The 21,180-nt window shown below is 32.9% G+C and overlaps 1 protein-coding gene and 1 non-coding gene across 2 annotated transcripts in view; both read right to left on the bottom strand.

Moving 5' to 3' along the window:
• Window positions 1-13,680, bottom strand: part of LOC147077599 (sodium-coupled monocarboxylate transporter 2-like) — a 38,414-nt gene extending 24,734 nt beyond the window's left edge. Inside the window, exons 1-5 of the mRNA XM_085960581.1 lie at window positions 13,396-13,680; window positions 8,299-8,458; window positions 6,351-6,468; window positions 2,190-2,257; window positions 131-285 (exon numbers count right to left, since the gene is read on the bottom strand). Of these exons, the coding sequence (XP_085816707.1) occupies window positions 131-285; window positions 2,190-2,257; window positions 6,351-6,468; window positions 8,299-8,458; window positions 13,396-13,613 (719 nt within the window). The 5' untranslated portion in view covers window positions 13,614-13,680. The remainder of the gene's footprint in view (window positions 1-130; window positions 286-2,189; window positions 2,258-6,350; window positions 6,469-8,298; window positions 8,459-13,395) is intronic.
• TRNAG-GCC (transfer RNA glycine (anticodon GCC)) lies at window positions 9,411-9,483 on the bottom strand. Its single transcript has one exon. It is a non-coding gene; the product is annotated as a tRNA-Gly (tRNA).
• Window positions 13,681-21,180: the final 7,500 nt, after the last annotated feature.

The following is a 21,180-nucleotide window of genomic DNA, read 5'->3' as shown; positions in this document are numbered from 1 at the left end:
ATTATAAGTAACGATGAACTGGGGACTTAGAGAAGTGGAAGAAGCTATGGGGAAGTCATCATCCAGCGGTGGATCGACCTCGATTGATGATAATGTTAGTACTATACGTTTTTGTATTATTGATACTCACTCAAATAAATGAAGTTTCCCAGCATCATAAGCCGTCTGAATTATGTGAGACATGCCCCCTTCGTTTGAGGTTCCAATTATCACTACTGCCATACAGACAAATACAGATATAAGTGTTTGAACTAAATCTGTCCATATTACTGCCTTCACTCCGCCCTGCGTTCAAAAATATATTATTGACAGTTGGATAAAAATGGATATTACTGACAGTTGAAGAAAGATGGACATTATTGGTATTTGAATGTAGTCTCGATATAATATAATATGTACACAATAAACTTAAGCTGAGCATTTCACGTTTACTGATTTTAGTAATATTATTATGTAAATGTAAGACATGGAAACAGATGTCAGAGGACAAAAATAAATAATACATGCAGCTAGAACATGTAATCATGAGATCTTGAAGTCCAAAACGCTATCTCGGAATTCAAAGATCCAGGTATAGTCTTAGGCCAATAATTCTCACATATGAATCAGAACAATCTCTTTAAAAAATCAGACTATCATCTCTTTTGAGAGCATATATTTCTGTGAGTGAAATAAAAAGGGAGCTAGGTATGTCTAAAATCACTATTTTTCATGAAAATCAAAATAAAGATTGAACTTTTGTATATGAACTGCGAACTTAAGTACAGTTGACAATAGTAACCGTAACAATAATCTCATTAGCCCTGCCTAATGCCTGCACGCAAGAAGAAATTACATCTGCGGACATTAATAGTTAATTTTTTTCACTATAGAATATCCAGGCAGTAAGGTTTAACGATTGTATTCCGACCAATCCGACCATGTCCGATCCTAATATGATCATATGAGCCTCCACAGAGTGGAGGTTTGTATTAACAGATTTTGTTTGTACGAGAAATAGATGTCAGCCACTTGCTCGGCCTATTAGGTACATACTCAAACACAAATTGAAAAACAATATGACAGTACATTTGTCAGACCCAGGATTCGAACCTGGGGCCCATAACACTATAGGGCGACGCTTAAGGGGGAGAGGCTTGCCAACAGAGAACCTAGCGGAAAAATACGAAGCTTGCGATTTGAGATTTTTTTTGTTGATAATTTACAATTTCAACTGTATTAATTAATAAAATATGTAGGTATCTGAAAACATTAAAAAGTTTTTTTTTTAATTCAAAGATAAGCTTACAATTTTATTATTGTAAACAAATGTAATAAAATATGATTTCGTTGCAGGGTCACATCTTATTATTACATTATATTTTATGGTCATATTTATAATTAAAATTTTGTTTATTAAGTATTAAATTTTTCGTCGTGTAGATTTTTGACTAATTCATCGTTTTAATATTTTTATATAATTATTTTAAAAAACATCGATTTTTATAAAAATATAAATGTGTATAACATGAAATCCTTTTTATTTATATCAAATTGAGCTTCAATATTGGGACCATACCTAAAATAAAATTTGATATAAATAAAAAGGATTTCAAGTTATTCACATTTATATTTTTATAAAAATCGATGTTTTTTAAAATAAATATTAAAACGATGAATTAGTCAAAAATATACATGACGAATAATTGAAAACTTAATAAACTAAATTTTAATAATAATTATGACCATAAAATATAATGTATTAATAAGATGTGACCCTGCAACGAATTCATATTTTATTACATTTTCTTACAATAATCAAAATGTAAGTTTATCTTTGAAATAAAAAAAAAAAAACTTTTTAATGTTTTCAGATACATATTTATTAATTAATACAGTTGAAATTATAAATTCTCAAAAAAATCTCAAATTGCAAGCTTCGTATTTTTCCGCTAGGTTCTCTGCTGGCATACCTCTCCCCTTAAGCCGTGCGGCCAAATTATGAAAAGTATGTTACATTCTTTAATTTTGTATACCTACCACTCATTGAACAAAAAAAAAATATTTTAAAAGGTCAACTATTTAGTGAATATTATTGTTTCTCGTAATAGGTACTTTTAAATGCTCGTAAACAAAAATATAAATCATTTAAGTAATTGGATTAAATTTATTTGTAAGAAAAATAAAATATTTAAAAAATTCCTTCTTACAATAGTTGTATAGAAGATGCAAACGGCGGAAACGGCTCCAGAGATTAAGTACAGATTAATGCCGGTGGCTGAAATCAATAATTTGTAATTGTATATTACTACAAACTTTGTTACATACCATTATACTGTACCTTAGAGCTAAAAGTCTGGAAGTCACATATTCAATATTTTGCAGGATAGCAGTTTTAAGTATTTTCAGTCAAATGTCTCTACAAATGAAACTTTTCAGAATATCCTAGATTATTTTGCTAATGTTGGACTTTCGCACTTTTGCAATTAATCATTTTGCTATAGATTCAAGCAAAAATTACTGAAATTGGATATCCACTCTTTCAGCTCTGAAGTATATAAAATTGGACTACCATCGTTTTAGAAGTAAGTATTTTGAAAATTATGTGACGTTCGACTCCCAAATTTTCAGCATTAACAGAACATTTAAATCTGAATACTTAACTCAAAAACGATAAAAATGTGACTTCCGTATTTAAGCTCTTAGGTTACTTATTATACCTAATTACCACATATAAAAATTATAAATGACAAATAAAAGATATGTAATAATATTCAGCATCACACATGTCCAATGGTACCCAAAATATATTTTAAAGACCTTAACTCATTTAGTGCTAACACCGCGACTGGCAGTTGGAGCAGTTGGCCATTAGATGTAATTAACGTGTTATTTAAATGTGGTAATTAAAAGGTCAGCAGTGATTGTGTTTTAATAGTCATAATTGGATCGATTAGATAGGTACTCAATTTTAGAAGTATGAGGCAATGCAAGAGCGATACCCGAAAAATGTGGTAACAGCAATGAGGGGACTGAGGCGATGATGACGAAATTATTAATATTTTTATGTAGGTATACTTATACTTAGGGGTAGCAATACTGGTATTTCAAAACCGGTATCCCAGTATTTTTTGATACCGAAATACCGGTTTTAAAAATCGAACAATACCGATATATTCGGTATTGAAAGTGGAAACAAAATGTATTAATTAACATAAACGGTTTAATATGACTGTATTTTTGACGGGTAATGCGGTCTTGTTTACTTCCGTTGCCCTTCAATACCCTTGGAGACCAGCAATAGCATGTTCTATAAAATATCAATATTTTAAAGACCTTTAAGTATATATAATATATTTATTAGCAGATACCTACTACCTGTGTTTTTTCAATATATTTCAATAATATTTTCATTCGGTATTGCAATCTCTACTTATACTTGGATTAAGCTGTGAGGAAACCATGTCGACTTGTATTAATTTTAATTATTTTAATATGACCACGAGCTACAGTACAGTACAGATAACACTTGTCTTGTTATATAGCGATTGAATTTCAATGACATAGTTTTATCTCGCACTTGTTTCGACATGTGCCACCAGCCAGTAATCATAATGACAAGTACAATCACGTGCATGCAAATAGCTTATTAGATTATTTGACAGCTATCGACAAATTTTTCATATAAAGTGCAGACAGGCCAACAATCAACATTATGTAGTATTTACTTAATATGTTGATTGTTTTTTGCAATGCGTAACAAAATGAATGTTATTTTTCAGTTTATTGCAGTTATATTCTTCTTCTTCCACGGCGCTACATCCCGGGGTGGGATTTGGCCTCCTCCACAACCGCTCTCCACTCACTCCGGTCTCTCGCCACACTTCTCCAGTTACCGGGTCTTCCTATATGAAACCAGTCCACTTCTACGGCGTCAGCCCATCTCCTTCTTGGACGGCCTCTGGGTCTCTTCCGTTGGGGTAGCCACTTCGTCATAATCCTTGGCGCTCTAACTTCAGGCATCCTCTCCACATGTCCCGCCCATCGTAGTCTTTGGGATTTACAGTACCTTATGATTGTTTGCTGTTCAATCAGCTCTTCCAATTCATGGTTCATTTTTATTCTGTAGTTCCCATTTTCCAACGTGGGTCCAAAGATTTTGCGGAGTATTTTGCGCTCGAAGACAGCTAATTTGTTTTCCTCGTTTTGAGTTAAGCACCAAGTCTCACAGCCGTAAGTGACCACCGGCCTTATAATTGTTTTATATATAAGAAGTTTACTTCTTCGGCCTAGAATTGTCGACCCCACCAGTCGCTCGCAGGCATGCCAGCATTTATTCCCGGAGATAAGGTGGATTTTTATCTCCTCTGCTGTCTTATTTTGTGTATTTAGGCTGGATCCAAGATACGTGAACTTGTCCACCCCTTCATATGCATGCTGTCCTATGTCTATATTCTGCAGCGGTACCTGATTGCGTGTGCTGACCATATACTTAGTTTTTGACTGGTTTATATGCAGCCCAGCATTTTCTGCTTTTATTTTCATAGTGCCACCATGGTCGATCATCCTCTGTTTGGATCTGCTTGTAATTACTATGTCGTCAGCATAAGCGTACATCTGCGTTGTATTGTTATCTACCCATCCTCTTATGTTGGTTTCATGAGCTATGGATTCCACCACAAGGTTAAATACCATAGTGGATAGCGCATCCCCTTGTCTCACACCTGATTCGATTTTGAAGCTTTCAGTTTGCTCATTTTGCACACTGACAACTGCTTGAGTATCCGTCGGTGTGGTCTTTATCAGCCTTACTAATTTTAAGGGAATTCCCAGTATTTTTAGGCTTTGCAGCATCTTATCCCTATTCACGCTGTCGAAAGCTTGTTTAAAATCAATAAACAGGTGGTGGAGTGTCAGGTTGTATTCGTGCGCTTTCTTCATAGTTTGCCTCATGAGATGGATGTGATCTATGGTGGATCTATTTGATCGGAAGCCGCATTGGTATTCTCCCAGGATTTCCTCACTATAGATGATTAACCTGCTATACAGTACAGATATGAAACCTTTATAAGCTGCGCTTAGAATTGTGATCCTCTGTAGTTATCGCACATTGTTTTGTCTCCCTTTTTCAGAATAGGCACGATTATACCCATCTTCCATTCCTCAGGTAAAATTTCTTTTCCCCAAATATTGAGAATTATCTTGTGGATATTTGCTTCCAGTGTTGGGCCACCACTCTTTATCAGCTCGGCTGTTATCCTGTCGGTTCCAGGTGCTTTATTGTTTTTCAGCGTTCTTAACGCTCTTCTTACTTCAGGCAGAGTAGGTTCATCAATAAATTCCTCAGCAGTGTGGCGTAGTTTTATTACTTTAATTATATGTTTACTATTTTAATTTATAGGGTTATAAAATGTTTTGTTTTTAAAATTTGCCATTGATCCCAAAATTACGCTTATGTAACCCTCGTGATCAATGGGGGACACTCCACACTCTATTGCTTATTATTAGTCACACTTCATTCTTGTAAACATACATTCCTACCAACCTTCAACCTTTCCAATTCCTAACTTGTATAGGTACCAGTGGCGAAGGGTGGAGGTAGGCTGAAAGATCCGACATAAATAGTGCACACTAAAATTTGTCAGTCAAACGTATTTGTTTTCATTGAACTACGACTACAAAGTGTGGATAGTGTTTGTTAGTTCTTAAAATTTAAGTAAACCCTGCCAAATCCAAGCCATAGTAGATAATAGTAAAAAAATATTCATTTATCTATAAAATATCTAAATATATGCCATCAAACCATACATAATTTTAGATATTTTATCGATAGAAGAATATTTTTTATCGATTATGGTTTGGTTAGACACAGCTTAATGAATTTAAAAAAAAACTAACCAACCCTATCTGTATTATGTATTAACTAATTAAACGAAAACAAATAATTATGACTGAAAACGTGTGCACTATTTTTGTTGAATCGCCCATAGCATACTTAAATTATTATGGTTTAGTTAGGGAGGGTTTAATTGATTTTTAAAAACTAATCACCACCATCTGCAAATTATATTCTTAGTTCAATGAAAACAATTAAGTTTGACTGACAAGGTTTAGTGTGCACTATTTATGTTGAATCCTAACAGCCAACCTCCACCCCTCGCCACTGTTGTATACCTACAAACCTACAGAATATGTAGGTAAGACTCCAGTTACCTATATTGGAACCTACTTCATATAATTGTATTTTTAACAGTTATTCTAGTTTATCAAGATACACTATGTTCAAACAAAGAGATAACGTGCCTACTGTGTTAACTAAATCTGTGATAAGTGGAATACCTAGTAAAAAAGCATTATGTTAGAATATTTACCTTGCGTCAAAACCAATGAAGGTATGTAAATAAACTGCGATAATAACATCAATGAAGCGAGCACATAAGCAAAAGATACAATTTTTCTCAAAGAACTGCAGAATCTCATCTCAATGTACTGAAAGAAACAAAATATTCTATTATTTAATTGGTGTCAACAAACACTTTATAACAATAATTATTAATAACACTTGCAACATCAGTGAAAATGAATACATTTCTGTAAACTTATTATGACATTCTTAATGTTTGCTCTAACTTTATACACAACAAAGACACTATGTAACACTAATACAGTAATAATAATATATCTTATCTTATTTATAATTTTATATTGTCCAAAAATACCATAATGTACCAATTAAGCCACAAGCGTCCTATCTATTTTTTTAATTTTATAAGCGTTAAGCGTTAATTTTTGGCTATCGGGTTTCGTGTTTTAAACAAGGTATCAATAATTAAGTGCCTTAATCCCTAACTGACGTCGGGATCTCTCCAATTTTTAGTTATAAAGTACTTGCACTTGCTAATAATTTAATAAACTTTTTTTATGTAACGAATAATGCATAAGATTTAAGAATGTAACATTCTTTATATTGCTCATACATAATTTAAAAACAACTCAGATAATATACCTAGTAGAAAAAATCTTGAAAAATATAACGTCTAACCGATCTGTTCGTACATCCGTGGATGGGCTTTCTACCTAGCAACAGCCTTGGAAACATACATAATATAATGAGGCTACTATTTGCAAACACGGTTCATTTCCAAAAACATAATTTGCGGCAAAATGCAATAAACTGTTTTACAGATTAAGAAATGACTTACCTATTTGTTTGATTTCTTAGTTCATTATTGTAGTGTGGTATAATTAAAATAGAAAATATAGGGGAACTTATTCAATTCAATATTAATAATGAATCCATTTACATTTAATGTTTGTATCAAGCCGGGTTTCAAAGTAAAAGTTGGATTGAGCCGTTTCTGCGACTTAACAGTTTGAATTAACTGCCTATACAAGTATGCAACCAATGACATACCACTAAAATGTTAGTCACATGACCCAAAAGTTAAACTCCTATTAGCTAACGTGAAACGATCCGTCTTTGAAACTAAATGATTGTTTAGAAGAACATTTAAAAGTTTCGCATTATTTTGATTTGATATTTTGTATGTAATAAAGCCGAGTTATTTTGTATGTGTATTTTACTTTACAAAATGGCAATCAAGGTTAATTTTTCAACAATATTGGAATGAGCCGTGTTTCCAAATACATAGTAGCCTCATATAATATTATGTACATTCTAGAAAACATCTCGGACCGAACAGGATTTTCTCTAGCATTTTTCCAATATGTATGTATCTGATACTGTTTCAAGTTACATATTTTCAATAAAAAAATTGTGACATTCTCGAATCTTGAGCATATTTGGTCAGTGTGTATACTTATAAATAATTTAATGGTACCGTAAAAAAACAAAAATAAAGTTGTATCTTTGGCAATAAATACAGGTGAGGGGCTGATAACCCAAGGGGTACAAGTGTTGATTGAGTTAAAAATATGTTAGTCCATAGTACCTACTCACATCACCAGATGTCAAAATATATACAGGTAACCCTCATTTATTGTGACCCTGGCTAGAAATTGGCGAATTCATTACATCATGATCGATTTTTAATAATACTTTTTTGTCCCGCACTTGTTTTGAATTGCGCCACATGACAGGGTGATCATAACATTGCATTGCAGATTTCTTTTCGATAAGAAAGCTCATGGCGAACTGTACTACATGGAAACAATGTTTTACGTACAAGTTACATGTAACCATTACAGAATATTGAAAATAGTTAGGTATAATTTATATTCACATCTTCAACTTTGAAGCCAATTTCCTTATCTTAGTAAAACATACAATACCGCATATAATATAAAAATATAGATTACCTCACAGGTACTTGTTATATTAAGGTTGAAAAACACCGGAATAAAGAGATAAGAGACGACTATGCAGACGAAGAATGCTATAGGAACCACAAGCCAGTAAGATATGCCGCTCAGATACACTTCAGATGGCACACCTATCAGCGTTAATCCTGAAATGTGACTGAAATAAAAGAGAAGAATATAAAAACACATTTTCAAAACAGAAATCATTGTTCAACTGTTACAACAATACCACTCACCGAAGCTCTGTTGGCAAGTGAAAGAATAATTTTATTGTTTATGAATATACGTAGTTTGAAAACATCTCATGCATAATATACACACCAGAAAATATCATTTTGTAGAAAAAAAAATACAACACCTGACAGAACTTAAACCTGCATCTGCTGGATTCGCGCCAATATGCTTTTTCAATTAAGCTACGGGCATCTTATTTTATTACGATGATTTTAACTAGTAGTTGTTAAATAAAATGCTTATCAAAATGCGTTATAATGTTGACTATCGGTTTTAGTATATTAAATTAAGGTGGGTATCAATTAATTCCATAATTATTAACTGACGTCGTGGATTACTCCATTATTTAGTTTTTATTCAACGAATAAGACACAAGATTTGAGAATGTAACATTCTATAAATATTGAACATACATAATTTGAAAACATCTCATGCATATACATACACACTAGAAAAAAACGTTTTTAGCGATAATGTTCTACGTCGAAGTTAAAATGCATCAGTAGCCTGATGCTAAGTACCTCCGCTACACGGAAGTACATTGTAACATGTATATGTCTGAGAGCGATTGTTTCTCCTAAAGCCGGGCGGCTCTCGAAATACATCAACTACCTAGTATAAGTTCTCCGCTAAAGATGGCACTGCATGCTTACATTTGATATAATATCATTCAGTCACTTGTATGATGATTTTCAAACAATGGTAGATCTATTTTATACCAGCAATTTTTTAGTAGCAGCCCGCAACCAAAGTTCTATAATAAAACATTTTCTGCGTTACAGTTGAATTTATGCACACAATTTCAATATCGTGGCAAGCGGTAAAACATAGTATACTTACTTGTTAAATAAAATATAAAATAAAATACAAAAAGTTGCATCGGCCGGGAATCGAACCCAGGCCGCCCGCGTGGCAGGCGAGCATTCTACCACTGAACGACCGAATTGCATACCGGGGTTGTTATATTTTATAAAATGTCATTTTGCATATTACAGTACGTATTCACTTAATAACGCATTTAATAATTAATAAATATTAATTATTAATATTAAAAATATAAACTAAAATAAAATATAAAAATAGAATAAAAAAAATATAAAAAATATTTGTCGGAAGATAGATTCGAACCCACGCGAATTTGAATCTTAGACCGTGAAAAATTATAATAATAATTTATAATAATAAATAATCACCCATCCGGTCGTATACGCGCCTAATGGTGCTTAACAGCGGTGATTGGACGACAAGCTTTGAGAGCGCTCTGCCAGCGTAAGCGTAGCGATGACGTGAAAAATTTTGATAAAATAGTAATAGTAAAATTTTCTGCGCTACTGTTGAATTTCTGCACACAATTTTAATATCATGGCAAGCGGTAAAACATATACTTAGATGTTAAAATCATTTTGTAGAAACCCGTCGGTGTCGTATGTTTTTTTACAAAATTATTTTATCTAAAAAAAAAGTTTATTGAAAAATTAATGTCAGTTCGTCTTTATCACACTTTTAATACTAGACTCCGTCACTCCGAACGAATATCAGTTTTGAATAGTTAATCACCAGTAAATTAATGATTTTGGGAGATCATGCCTTCTTCTTGTAAATGCACTAATATCACACTTATGTGATATTTTCCAGATTATAAACAGTTCATTTACATAATACTGACATCACATTTCAATAGATATTTATCAATAAGTGTTTTAACTGGTAAAATTCTGTTCGGATTGTATTAGCACAAAATATTGCATTTATAATTTTATTGTTTTCATTATTAAAATTTTATGTTCCGTATCACTTATGGGCTGGGGACAACAAGCGCGGAGAGCGTGCGGTACACCTACTTAAATGTAAATTTAACTGCACATTTACGATGATGTGTCAATAGTACTCATACGTATAAATAATACTGTTCTTAATTTATGATGTTTCCCTCATATGTGTTTATCCTTTGGTACGCCACCGATTATTAAAAATCTTTTTCAAGTTTTTTAGAATGGACGCCTAAAACGGTTTGCCATCGCTGATCTATGACAATAAGTGAAATAGTTGAAACAAAACTAATATTTTTTTCCATTGTCATACATAAGATTTTTAAAACTTTTTTTGACAGTTCCCTGAATGACTTTTTCTGGCAGTTTGCTGTATTTACTGAAACATTTTAATCTCTGAACAAACATGAATTTTGTTAAATCTCTACATAACAACAAGAAAACATATAATTTTAAATGTTTGCCTCATAAAGTCTCTTATCATAATATTTTATGCTGCATCATTACCTAATGGCGACAGGTAGCTAAGCTAAGGTAATTTACAGTTTTATTACTCTATTAAACCTCTCCTAACCGGTTATATTTAAATTGTATGTAAAACATTTCACCGTAGCACAGTTCGCCGTGAGCTTTCTAATCGGAAAGAGATGATCGTATTCTATACGGTCTCCAATTTTATTAGATGCAATATGAACAAATTCAATTTTCATAGCTGATTTTGGCAAAATTCATGAATTCGAGAATGAAAACCTAACCTAACCTAACAAATAATCCAGTATATCGGCTATTTTCAAAATTTGTTTACTGCTGGCTTCCTGTAAAGTGTAAACCGACAAGAACCGTGTTTTATTTAGACATGAATTTTATGTCAGTACTATACGACCCAAAGAGGTTGGACAGTCTTTAATATACGGCCATATATTTTCGATACAACATTTCAGGTGAAGTGTGATACGGCGAACTGCATACGTACAAGTTTATGGACACGGGGTAGTTTATCATATTTTTTTATATATCGAGGCGGTTAATTGTTACAATAAGTTAATCGTCAGCGCATCTATTCTATACACAAGGCCGCTATCGGTAAATATTTAGGTTAGTTTATCATATTTATGTCATCATCATCATCATTATCATCAGCCTGAATCTACCCACTCGTCGCTATAGGATTGGTTTCCCGAATATCCGTTTTTGTTGAAATCGACCTTTTAATGCAGAATGTTTTTTTGTATCTAATTGGACTAGAACCATCCCTTTCTTTAAATTACTTTGTAATGGTAATCGATACATCATTCATATGCTGTAAAAATAATAATTCAAATATTTCCATGTATTTAAATATAGGATTATGAAATTTGTTTTTCGTCTCCTGAACATTTGGTCTATTCGGGAAACCAATCCTACAGCGACGCACTGTCGGATGAAGGCCTTTCCAAGCTGATTCCACTTCTCTCGGTCTTGTGCGTTGCATTGCCACGTACTTCCGCAGAACTTAACTATTTCATTGAAACAGCAGCCTCTGGATCTACCTTGTCGATGTTTTGTACTTCTTGGGTATCACTAGATGACCAGATTAGTCCAGCAATTGTCCCTTCTTCGAGCTATGTATCCAGCCCATTTCCATTCGAGGTTTGTAGCAAACTATATTACATCACAAACCCTTCTGTCTGTCCGTCTGTTTCCTTATCCACTCATTCCGCTTTTTGTCCTTTCGTGTTATGCCCAGCATGCACCTCTTAGCTTGCACTTTAGGTACAGTGGGAGGTCATTTTTAAAGACATTATTCAGGCGGCCAAAAACACTCCAGCCCAACTTTACTCTGCGAATAATTTCATCAAACATACATCCATCTATGGAAACTTGTTGTCCCAGATATACGTAGTTTTTCACCTGCTCGAGCTGAGTGCCATTGATGAGGATTTCTATTTGGCCCGCAAAGCAGTTGAACATGACTTTCGTCATATATAATATGTTCCGACCATGTCCGATCCGAATAGGATCATATGGGCCTCCACAGGGTAGAGGTTTGTATTAACAGATTTTTTTTTTACGAGAAATGGATGTTAGCCACTTGCTCAACCTATTAGGTCCATACCCTGACTCACACACATATTGAAAAACAATATGTGTATTTGCCAGACCCAGGATTCGAACCTGGGACCCATGGCATGATAGTCCAACGCTTATGCCGCGCGGCCACCGTGTATTGTGGTATTATAATTGCCAATATGTATTGTGGTATTATAATTGTTACAATAAGTTAGCTATATAAACTGTCACAACTGTCTATCTTGCTCGAAAAGTTAACACAGCCAAGAGAGGTATTGTTAAAACATAGCACTGTTTGACAGTTCACACGGTGAACTTATTGTTTACTTACTCTTTTTATATTATCATTTTTATCGCTTTTATTACCTTTTTTCCTTCTTTATAATAATGTTTCATGTCATGTTGTGAACGTCTTAAACTTATAATTTGTAATGTCCACAATATGCGAAAAATAAATAAATTGAAATTGAAATAAATTGAATTGAATTGTAACAATTAACCGCCTCAATACAAAAATATGATAAACTACCTTCGATAGCCACCGATAGCGGCCTTGTGTATAGAATATATGCGCTGAACTGTCAAAAAGTGCTATGTTTTAACAACACCTCTCTTGGCTGTGTTAGCAAGATAGACAGTTTTGAAATTTTAGATGGCTAATTTATTATAACAATTATAACACCTCTATACATAAATATGTTAAACTACCCTCGATAGCCGCCTTGAACTTACTGTAAGATCAACAGATATGTAAGAATACTATTAACAAATTGAGATAGGCTACTCATTATGATATCATGTGCTTGGAAAATCCCACAATCGGATGACACACAACATGTGTATTATATTCATAGTGTGCATATATGCTATTATTTATAGATGTGTGATTAAATTGGTCAACATTCAAACATTTTCTTACATGTGTAATTAATCAATTATTGAAATGTGAGATATTTTAATTTCTATTTCTGTTTACTAAATGTAAATTTTCCACTCAATTATAACCTATTTTAAACGACTTAAATAAAACTTTTTTTCTTACCTAGCAACTAGAGATAGTCCAACTGGTAAGGCTTGCATAGACTTCCCGCCAAGTAAATACTCCGCCGTGGTTTTCTGTTTGCTGCCAAAGCATCCAAAATACACTCCGATCAGCGCAGAGCTGATGAGCATCACAAAAAATACTCCATAATCCGACCAATCGAATACGGAGCTGTTATAGCCATAGGTTGTATTTTGGGCTGGATCCATAGTGATCATACACTTAGGTTCCTTTATGGAGCCAGCTTCTAGGAATACTAATTATTCGAATATTTGTTTTGCGGCTATGTGAAACATTAATAGAATGACGAGGAGATATGAACTTTATTAGGCCTACAAGATTAGAATCTCATTTATTCAGTGGTGGTACGAAAACTGTCATGTAATAAAAAGTAACTTTGTGAGTGATTGAAGAATTTTGAGTAAGTGTGGGTTTCATGAATGGTGTAGATGAGGGAGTCGTGATTTGGTGGTTGCTCCGATGGATGGAGGAGCGATTTTTATTTGCAGTGTAAACAGTCGGTACAAGTTACAGTAGTTATTTTACAATACTTATGATACTGTTCCGAGGTCCGAATCTCGGTAGAGATGTTGTGCGGAGCGATACGGAGACTGAGATACTAACAGACCGGGAACTTATATTGGAGTGACGTGTCCAATGAATTATGCTCCGCTATTTATTGACGTATTCACAATCAAAATAATATCTTGAAATGAATATTTAGGAATTAATTATTATAATTATTGAGTCAGCTACTATACGGAGTTTGCGTCATCGGATATAGCTGACTATGTGGAAAAATGGATATCATGTAATGGGTAACAAAAACATATGATCTGAAAACATAATATTGGGAATCGGGGATTTAAGGATTAATATTAAAAAATCATTTTTTCTGTTTTCTTAACAATATATAGGAGGGGCGGCCGTATGTTGTAGATTAACCACTGGGGAATGCCAAAAGAAATGGCGTATTTCAAAAAATCACTACCTTATACTTAGGTCAATAATTATTATAAAGCAATTATTATTCGAAGGATGTTTATCACACTTGAATGGTCAAAGACATAGCTTATAATTTGTATCTTTAGAATTATCTTCAAATGTGTTAATCTTGCCCATTTTTTTGAATAATAAAATGCCTAATTCTTGTCAAATTTGGGATCACAGAGATTATCAATATAATTTTTTATCGTAAATATTTTACTAAAATTATCTCGTCATAAATTATACTAATGGTTTTATAAATGCGTTTAAAAATTAATAAATGTAAAAAATCTTAACACCACTGCACAGTTATGTACCGAAATATGACTATATTCTAAAACATTAGAGCGAGAGGTTTAAAAGAATACTATTTTATGTAATGCAGTCATCAAATGTTTAAAATAAATATAAAGGATAATAAGGCTTCAAAATTATATAAATATATTATCTACAACGTTTAAGGTATGTCCAGGATCATGCTTTGAAAATAGAACAAAAGCTTCATTTTGACCTACGCTACGCTACGCTACTACCTACCCCTTAAGTGTGACACCCGCTACGCAAGATCGAAATAAATAAAAAGTGTGTCGTGAAACCTAATACCAAGTGTATAGCGTAACCTAATAAGAGTTTAATCAACCCATCAGTGAACACTGTGTAATGTTACATTAATTATTAATCAACCCTTTAAATGGCAATGCCGTGCAAAAGTGAAAGTTCCCGGCGAACCGTTTTAAAATCAATGCTTGTCCAAATGCAATAAAATCGATGCTTGCCCAATTGTAATAAATTATAACTCTGTGCAGGGTTAACAAATCCAAGTTCGTGTTAATCATTTTATAGTTTTTGCCAACCCCTGAAATGTCTCTCTGAACATTAAAGTACCCGAATGAAGGACTCCTATATGCACGTGAGTTCTTAAAGGTATTAGTATTAAAAATGTTCTCAGACTGATGCTCCCATCCCGTAGCACATTTTGAACCTTTAAATGAACATTGTCAGTTAGAAAAATTTGCTGAAATCACCAGAACAACAATAAGGTCACCTCACGCGTACCGCGCTTGTCAGTGAACGTTTTTTTTTCTCTTATCTGCAGGCCTACACATTTTTGACTCGCGTCGTTCTTTGTTTTTAGTGGTTTTTCTATGGATTTTCTATTCGATTATTATCTATATAGTCTGCTGTTTACATCTATTATCTATGGTCGCCTGGTTGGCTTCTGTTCAAACTATTATCTATGGATGTAATATTGCAAGTTATTTTAACGCACGCACACGTAGACACTGTTAAAATTAATCGAAATTAGTATGAATAATGCATAATAATTCAAAATACTAATACATTAGATTGGCACTCTCTGTCATTTTATTTTTAGAAATAGTGATCATTCAAAATATTCCGCAGAATGACGAAACCATAGATTAAATTTGTTACCATGACAGCACATAAAGTGATCATGTATTTGCACCTTTAGTCGATTCACTTAACTGACTCTTTGAACTCATATAAGGACGACCCATTTCCCATGTAGCATGTGCAGGAAATGAGAAATGTGATTGCTAACGCAGGTAGATATCGTAAACTCGTAGGTACCGATCATAAATACCTAACCGAATATCAATACCTCAAAATTAGTATTGTCACAGTTAAGTTGTTGGGAAATTTGCGTGTAATTTAGATATTCTTCAGCTGCCACTGAATTGAATGAAAAAGAAGGTTTGCATAACATCACAACTAATTTAACAGAGAGAATTACAGGGCCGCTTTATCTAATAACCTAAGTGTACACAGTGCGTAGGGTCGATGAACCTTTTAGCTCCTGTAATTTCTATATTAAAAACAAATAACAATGAATAAATAAAAACAAAAATGGGCGAATTAAAATTCTAAAAACAGAAGATAAAACCGAAAATTTTAAATTCTTATGAATAAAATTTGTGATGAAATCAAAAACAAATAATTTGAGTCGTAGTGTTTTTCTGATTCATTCCATTCAATTATTCAATTCATTCGATTCAATTTAATCTATTCTATTCATCGACATGAGTGAACATTACAAAGTACATAATATTATTATTATGTACTAATGTATAAAGAAATATACACAATTTTCAAAATCTCAGTAACATATCCACCTATTAGAACTCTGTCTTTCTCTTGTATTCCGGCAGTTTTTATTACGTATTTTTTAAAAGTGTTTTACTTACACATGAATTTGATCTTCATGCTATGACCACGACCATCGGTTTCCCACACAACATCACATGGTGAACTGTGATAAAGACAACTGCCTACGTACATTTTTCCGGAAACATGATTTTTTTTAAACCATATTGTCTGTTCCTGATCATATTATTATGTGAGTGGAGATTGTACTAACAGATTTTTATTTTTTACGAGAAATGGATGTTAGCCACTTGTTCAACCAATTAGGTCCATACTCTGGGTTTAAACATACATTGGAAAAACAGCATGTGAAATTTTCAGACCCGGGATTACAACCCGGGAACCACGACATTATAGTCCTGACGTGTGACCGCTCGGCTACCGTGGTCGAATGTTATATTTTTAATAATGAAAAAATGTATTATTCTAAATAAATGTTAGTATTAGTTTGTACGTCATGGATGGATCGGTATGTAGCTTGAAGGATAAGGGCACTCACCCGAACAGTGATAGATGTGAAACCGAATCGCACTTGGGCCAATATTTTTTCCTTAGATTTTTTCTAATAAATTGGTGATTCTGAACATTTTCAAAAAAATAAATCCAGTAGAGTAGGTATGTAAGTATATACCTCGCATAAAATTAGATCAATGATATTCACTTGTATTAATGTACTATATAGTAATAATAAAATAAATAGATAATAATATATTTTGTAAAAAAAATATTTTTAGAATGCATTAGGTGAATCGGGGTAAGTGAACCATATAAAATGCATATTATGAAGTTTAAAATTGTCCCACATTTCACAGGAGTATCAATCACATTGCTTTCAAATTTTTATAAGAAGGATATCAACTATTTCTTATTCTAATTATTTTATCACCGCAACAATATCTGCTGTTTTTAATTGATTTGTAAGTACCTATTTTCATTTAAAAAAATAAGAACAGGTGCACTTACCCCGCCTTCGGGGTAAGTGCATATTGTCATATTATTTTTATTAAATGCTCATGTAAAGAAAAGGTTCAATCTCCAATGCAATAAAACATCATTTTCATCTTAGAGCCGGAGTGCAAAGTTATGACGTTACAACTCGACCTAGTGAAAGAAAGTGAATAGTATTGTGTTTGAGGCTTTCTCGGTTGTTTTTTTTTTATCGTAATAGATTTTTGGGTTTCCACCGTGTGTACTTCTTCCTTCTTTCCTCGACGTTTCGGGCTCGTTGCAGAGGCCATTATCAAGAGAAGATATGATATCATATCTTAAAAATGGCCTCTGCAACGAAAAGTCGAGGAAAGAAGGAAGAAGTACACACGGTGAAAACCCAAAAATCTATGACGATGAATAATATTCATTCCTGCTTCAGTATTGATCAAATAAAATCAAGTAAGTAAACATAAATTTATGAGTAATAATTTCATGTAGAAAGATCTAAAATAAATATGTATAGGGTCTATGAAGGTCTTAAAGCGGCTCTGTATAACATTGTAAAAGAGATTAAAATATTGTAAATCAAACTGAATTTAGAAGTCAAGTAAATTTTTATTATCACTTTCAAATATTAAAGCATATTACGATGCGGTACAATTCAATATTAACTTAGGAATTTAAGAGATTTACAGTTGTGTAATAAAGTTGTATAAATGAAATACTGTGAAATAAATCTCAAAGCACACAATATATTTCTAAACTTACTTCAAAAATTCCTTCAATGTACAGCTAATTTAATCACTTTTCTTAATAACCCTTTTTTACATTCACTTCCACGATATCAGCTATGTAAATGATTCACCTTTAATTTAGTTATTCTTACATAGTGTTTTTCAACCTTCTTACGAAAGCGGCACAGTTGACCCTCTGCCATACTTCCGTGACACACCGAGTATCAGCATAACAATAATTAAACACCAAGCTCCCTAATGTTCTCCTCATAAACTAGATACAACGCCAGTGACGTCCCTAGGCAAAGTGTCGCCCTTAAGAAGATTAAGAATGCCGCACCCTTTAATTTTAGTATTTAGTATTTCGTTTTCCGAAAATTCGTTAGATACCTGCTTAAGCCCCGTTTACATGATTCACTTTCACTCACGTTTACATGACTCGTCTAAAGGAGTCTTTTTAAGATATGTTTACTTAAAATGTAAGCCGGCTCTCACATCTAAACTCCACTCGATCCGGTGTTGCATATGAAGACCACGCACATCTACCTAGCGACAGTCGCATGTAACCTTTGAAATTTATATATATTTGGATGCGTTAATCCAGTTATACAGATAGATGTAAAAGGTAGAGTAGTAAAGGAATGTAGGTGTAGATATAGTTGCTAGCAGAACTCTGTTCTTTCTTCGAGATCAAAGATGATCCAATCAGTGCAGATTATGAAGATTGTAGTGAAGTCAGTAGATATACGTTGTAGTATCGGGGTCGACAATTCTTTATCTCAATCATTCAATTTCAAATTGCAGAATTGCTGAAAACAGTTTGGCATAACTTTTTTCAATGATGTAACGCACGCAACCTGCATCCAACCTGCAGTCAACCTGGACCCAACCTGCACCCAACCTGCACCCAACGAATTTATCGAACTTTAAAAAGTGACCAATTTTCTTGAACAATTATTGTGCTCTGTTTTGTTGAGCCTAATTTCAATCTGATTTTGTGAAATTATGGCGAGTGTATAATTTTGTGAACATTTACTGACAATAAATACTCAGGAACTTAGTCTGATGTGCTCTTCTCTGCTCTGTTTTGATCTTCTCTGTTCTGACCTGCTCTACTCAACTCCACTCCAAATAAAATAAAATAAAATAAAATAAATTATAATGTAATATAATATGATATGTTATGATATGCTATGATATGATATGATATGATATGATATGATATGATATGATATGATATGATATGATATGATATGATATGATATGATATGATATGATATGATATGATATGATATAATATCTGTGGCGTTATGGCAGAAGTTGATATGTCCGTTTTACCTTAGTTTACAGGAGAAGAAATATAAATTTTGATAGGCTATTAAAAATCAGAATTAAAGCATATTCTTTTAATTCTTTTACTAATTGGTACCTCACACATTTGGCAAGTAACTAAATAATTGCACTTTCGTAAAGTTTACTTGGTTAAACTGTAAATGGTGGTTTTGTGACAAAACATGTTTTACCACCATATGCATAGTTTCACACCTCTTATAATGGTGAGAAAAAGTTTGACATACCATAAAAATTAATTGTTGAATTTAAATTAAATTAGATAATTCGAAAGGAATTAAAAGTGGCAGCGTAATACTTAAAAAAACAATTTTTTCAAAATTAACATTTTATTAGCACACTAAGTACTTAGGTAATTACATAATATTTTATTATAGTATATTTGAAAAATTATCGAAGTAGTCAGACATTATATTAAAATATGTCAATTTGTTGTTTTATTTATTAAACCAAAAATTAAATATGATTATTAGTTAACACATTATTAAGAACGTATAAAATTACTTATTATTCATTCAATTTCATTGTCTTCTTCTTCGTCTTCGAATAAATCAACTTCAGGGCATGGGGGTTGTTTTTAAGCTGTTATAAAAATAATGAAATTCTTCATTTTATTAATGGAAAGAGATCAATTCAATCTTTCTTTTTAAGAGGGTTAATAAGGAGAGGTCTATCATAGCGCTTTTCTAAAGACCAATTTACACTAATAGGTCTGCCTCTTTTACTTCGTCGCAAATCTAATGTTCTGAATGGCTCAGACTCATCTAATGTGTACTTGAAACTCAAAACACCAAATGTTTTCTCGTACCTTATCCACCTTATTTTCATCCAGTTAACTTTTTGGCCATCAACATCGATAGTTTTTTCTGGGAACCATAATGGGAACATCATTAAGTTTTTTGGCCCTTTCAATCCGAGAATGATCCACGTCACATTCCTAATGGATGTGACCAGGTAAAAGAAATTTATGGTCAATTATTTCTACTGAATCGTGACAACTTGTTACCAGACTAAACATCGCAGCCATATTAATGTGACGGTTTTTGCCACCGCACGTATCCGAATAGGTTACAATTGGGGGACACTTACTGGTAATTTTTTTGTACAAGTATGACGCAATATCGTCGGATCCTCTTTCACCTATTGCTTCATGCTACATGTAACATTCTGTGTTGCTTTTGACAGAGCAGTCCCTTATCGATAAAGTATATGTGGAAAACAATCGTTTGTTAAATGCTACGTTCGATGTTAGCGATGGTGTATCCAAAACCTTCTGTAGGTCAAAAACCAAAATTATGGTGTTCTGATTTTTTGCTGCTAAGATTTTATCTTGTTCCTTTGTATTATACCCTAAATCTGCCATGATTTTATAACTATTGAAGTCTATTTCCAAAAGTTCGCGTTTTGCTTGAACTTTGCATAGTTTTAGTTTTAAGGAAAAACTGTCGCATGTTTTACAAGTATCACGCTTAGGTTGCTTGAATTTGTATTCAGTTTCCTTGAAAACTATTTTGAACAAATCATAGGATCCACATATAATATTGATATCTTGATCTTTCAATTTTTTATCTTTGAAAAATTCATACATTTTTTTCATATTTAAATGACTGGGTAAATA

This window comes from Rhyacophila brunnea, unplaced genomic scaffold, assembly GCF_057557595.1.
Source record: "Rhyacophila brunnea isolate RB1 unplaced genomic scaffold, BYU_Rbru_1.0 scaffold_12, whole genome shotgun sequence".
Lineage (NCBI taxonomy): Eukaryota > Metazoa > Arthropoda > Insecta > Trichoptera > Rhyacophilidae > Rhyacophila > Rhyacophila brunnea.
This window is presented reverse-complemented; position numbering and strand designations above follow the sequence as displayed.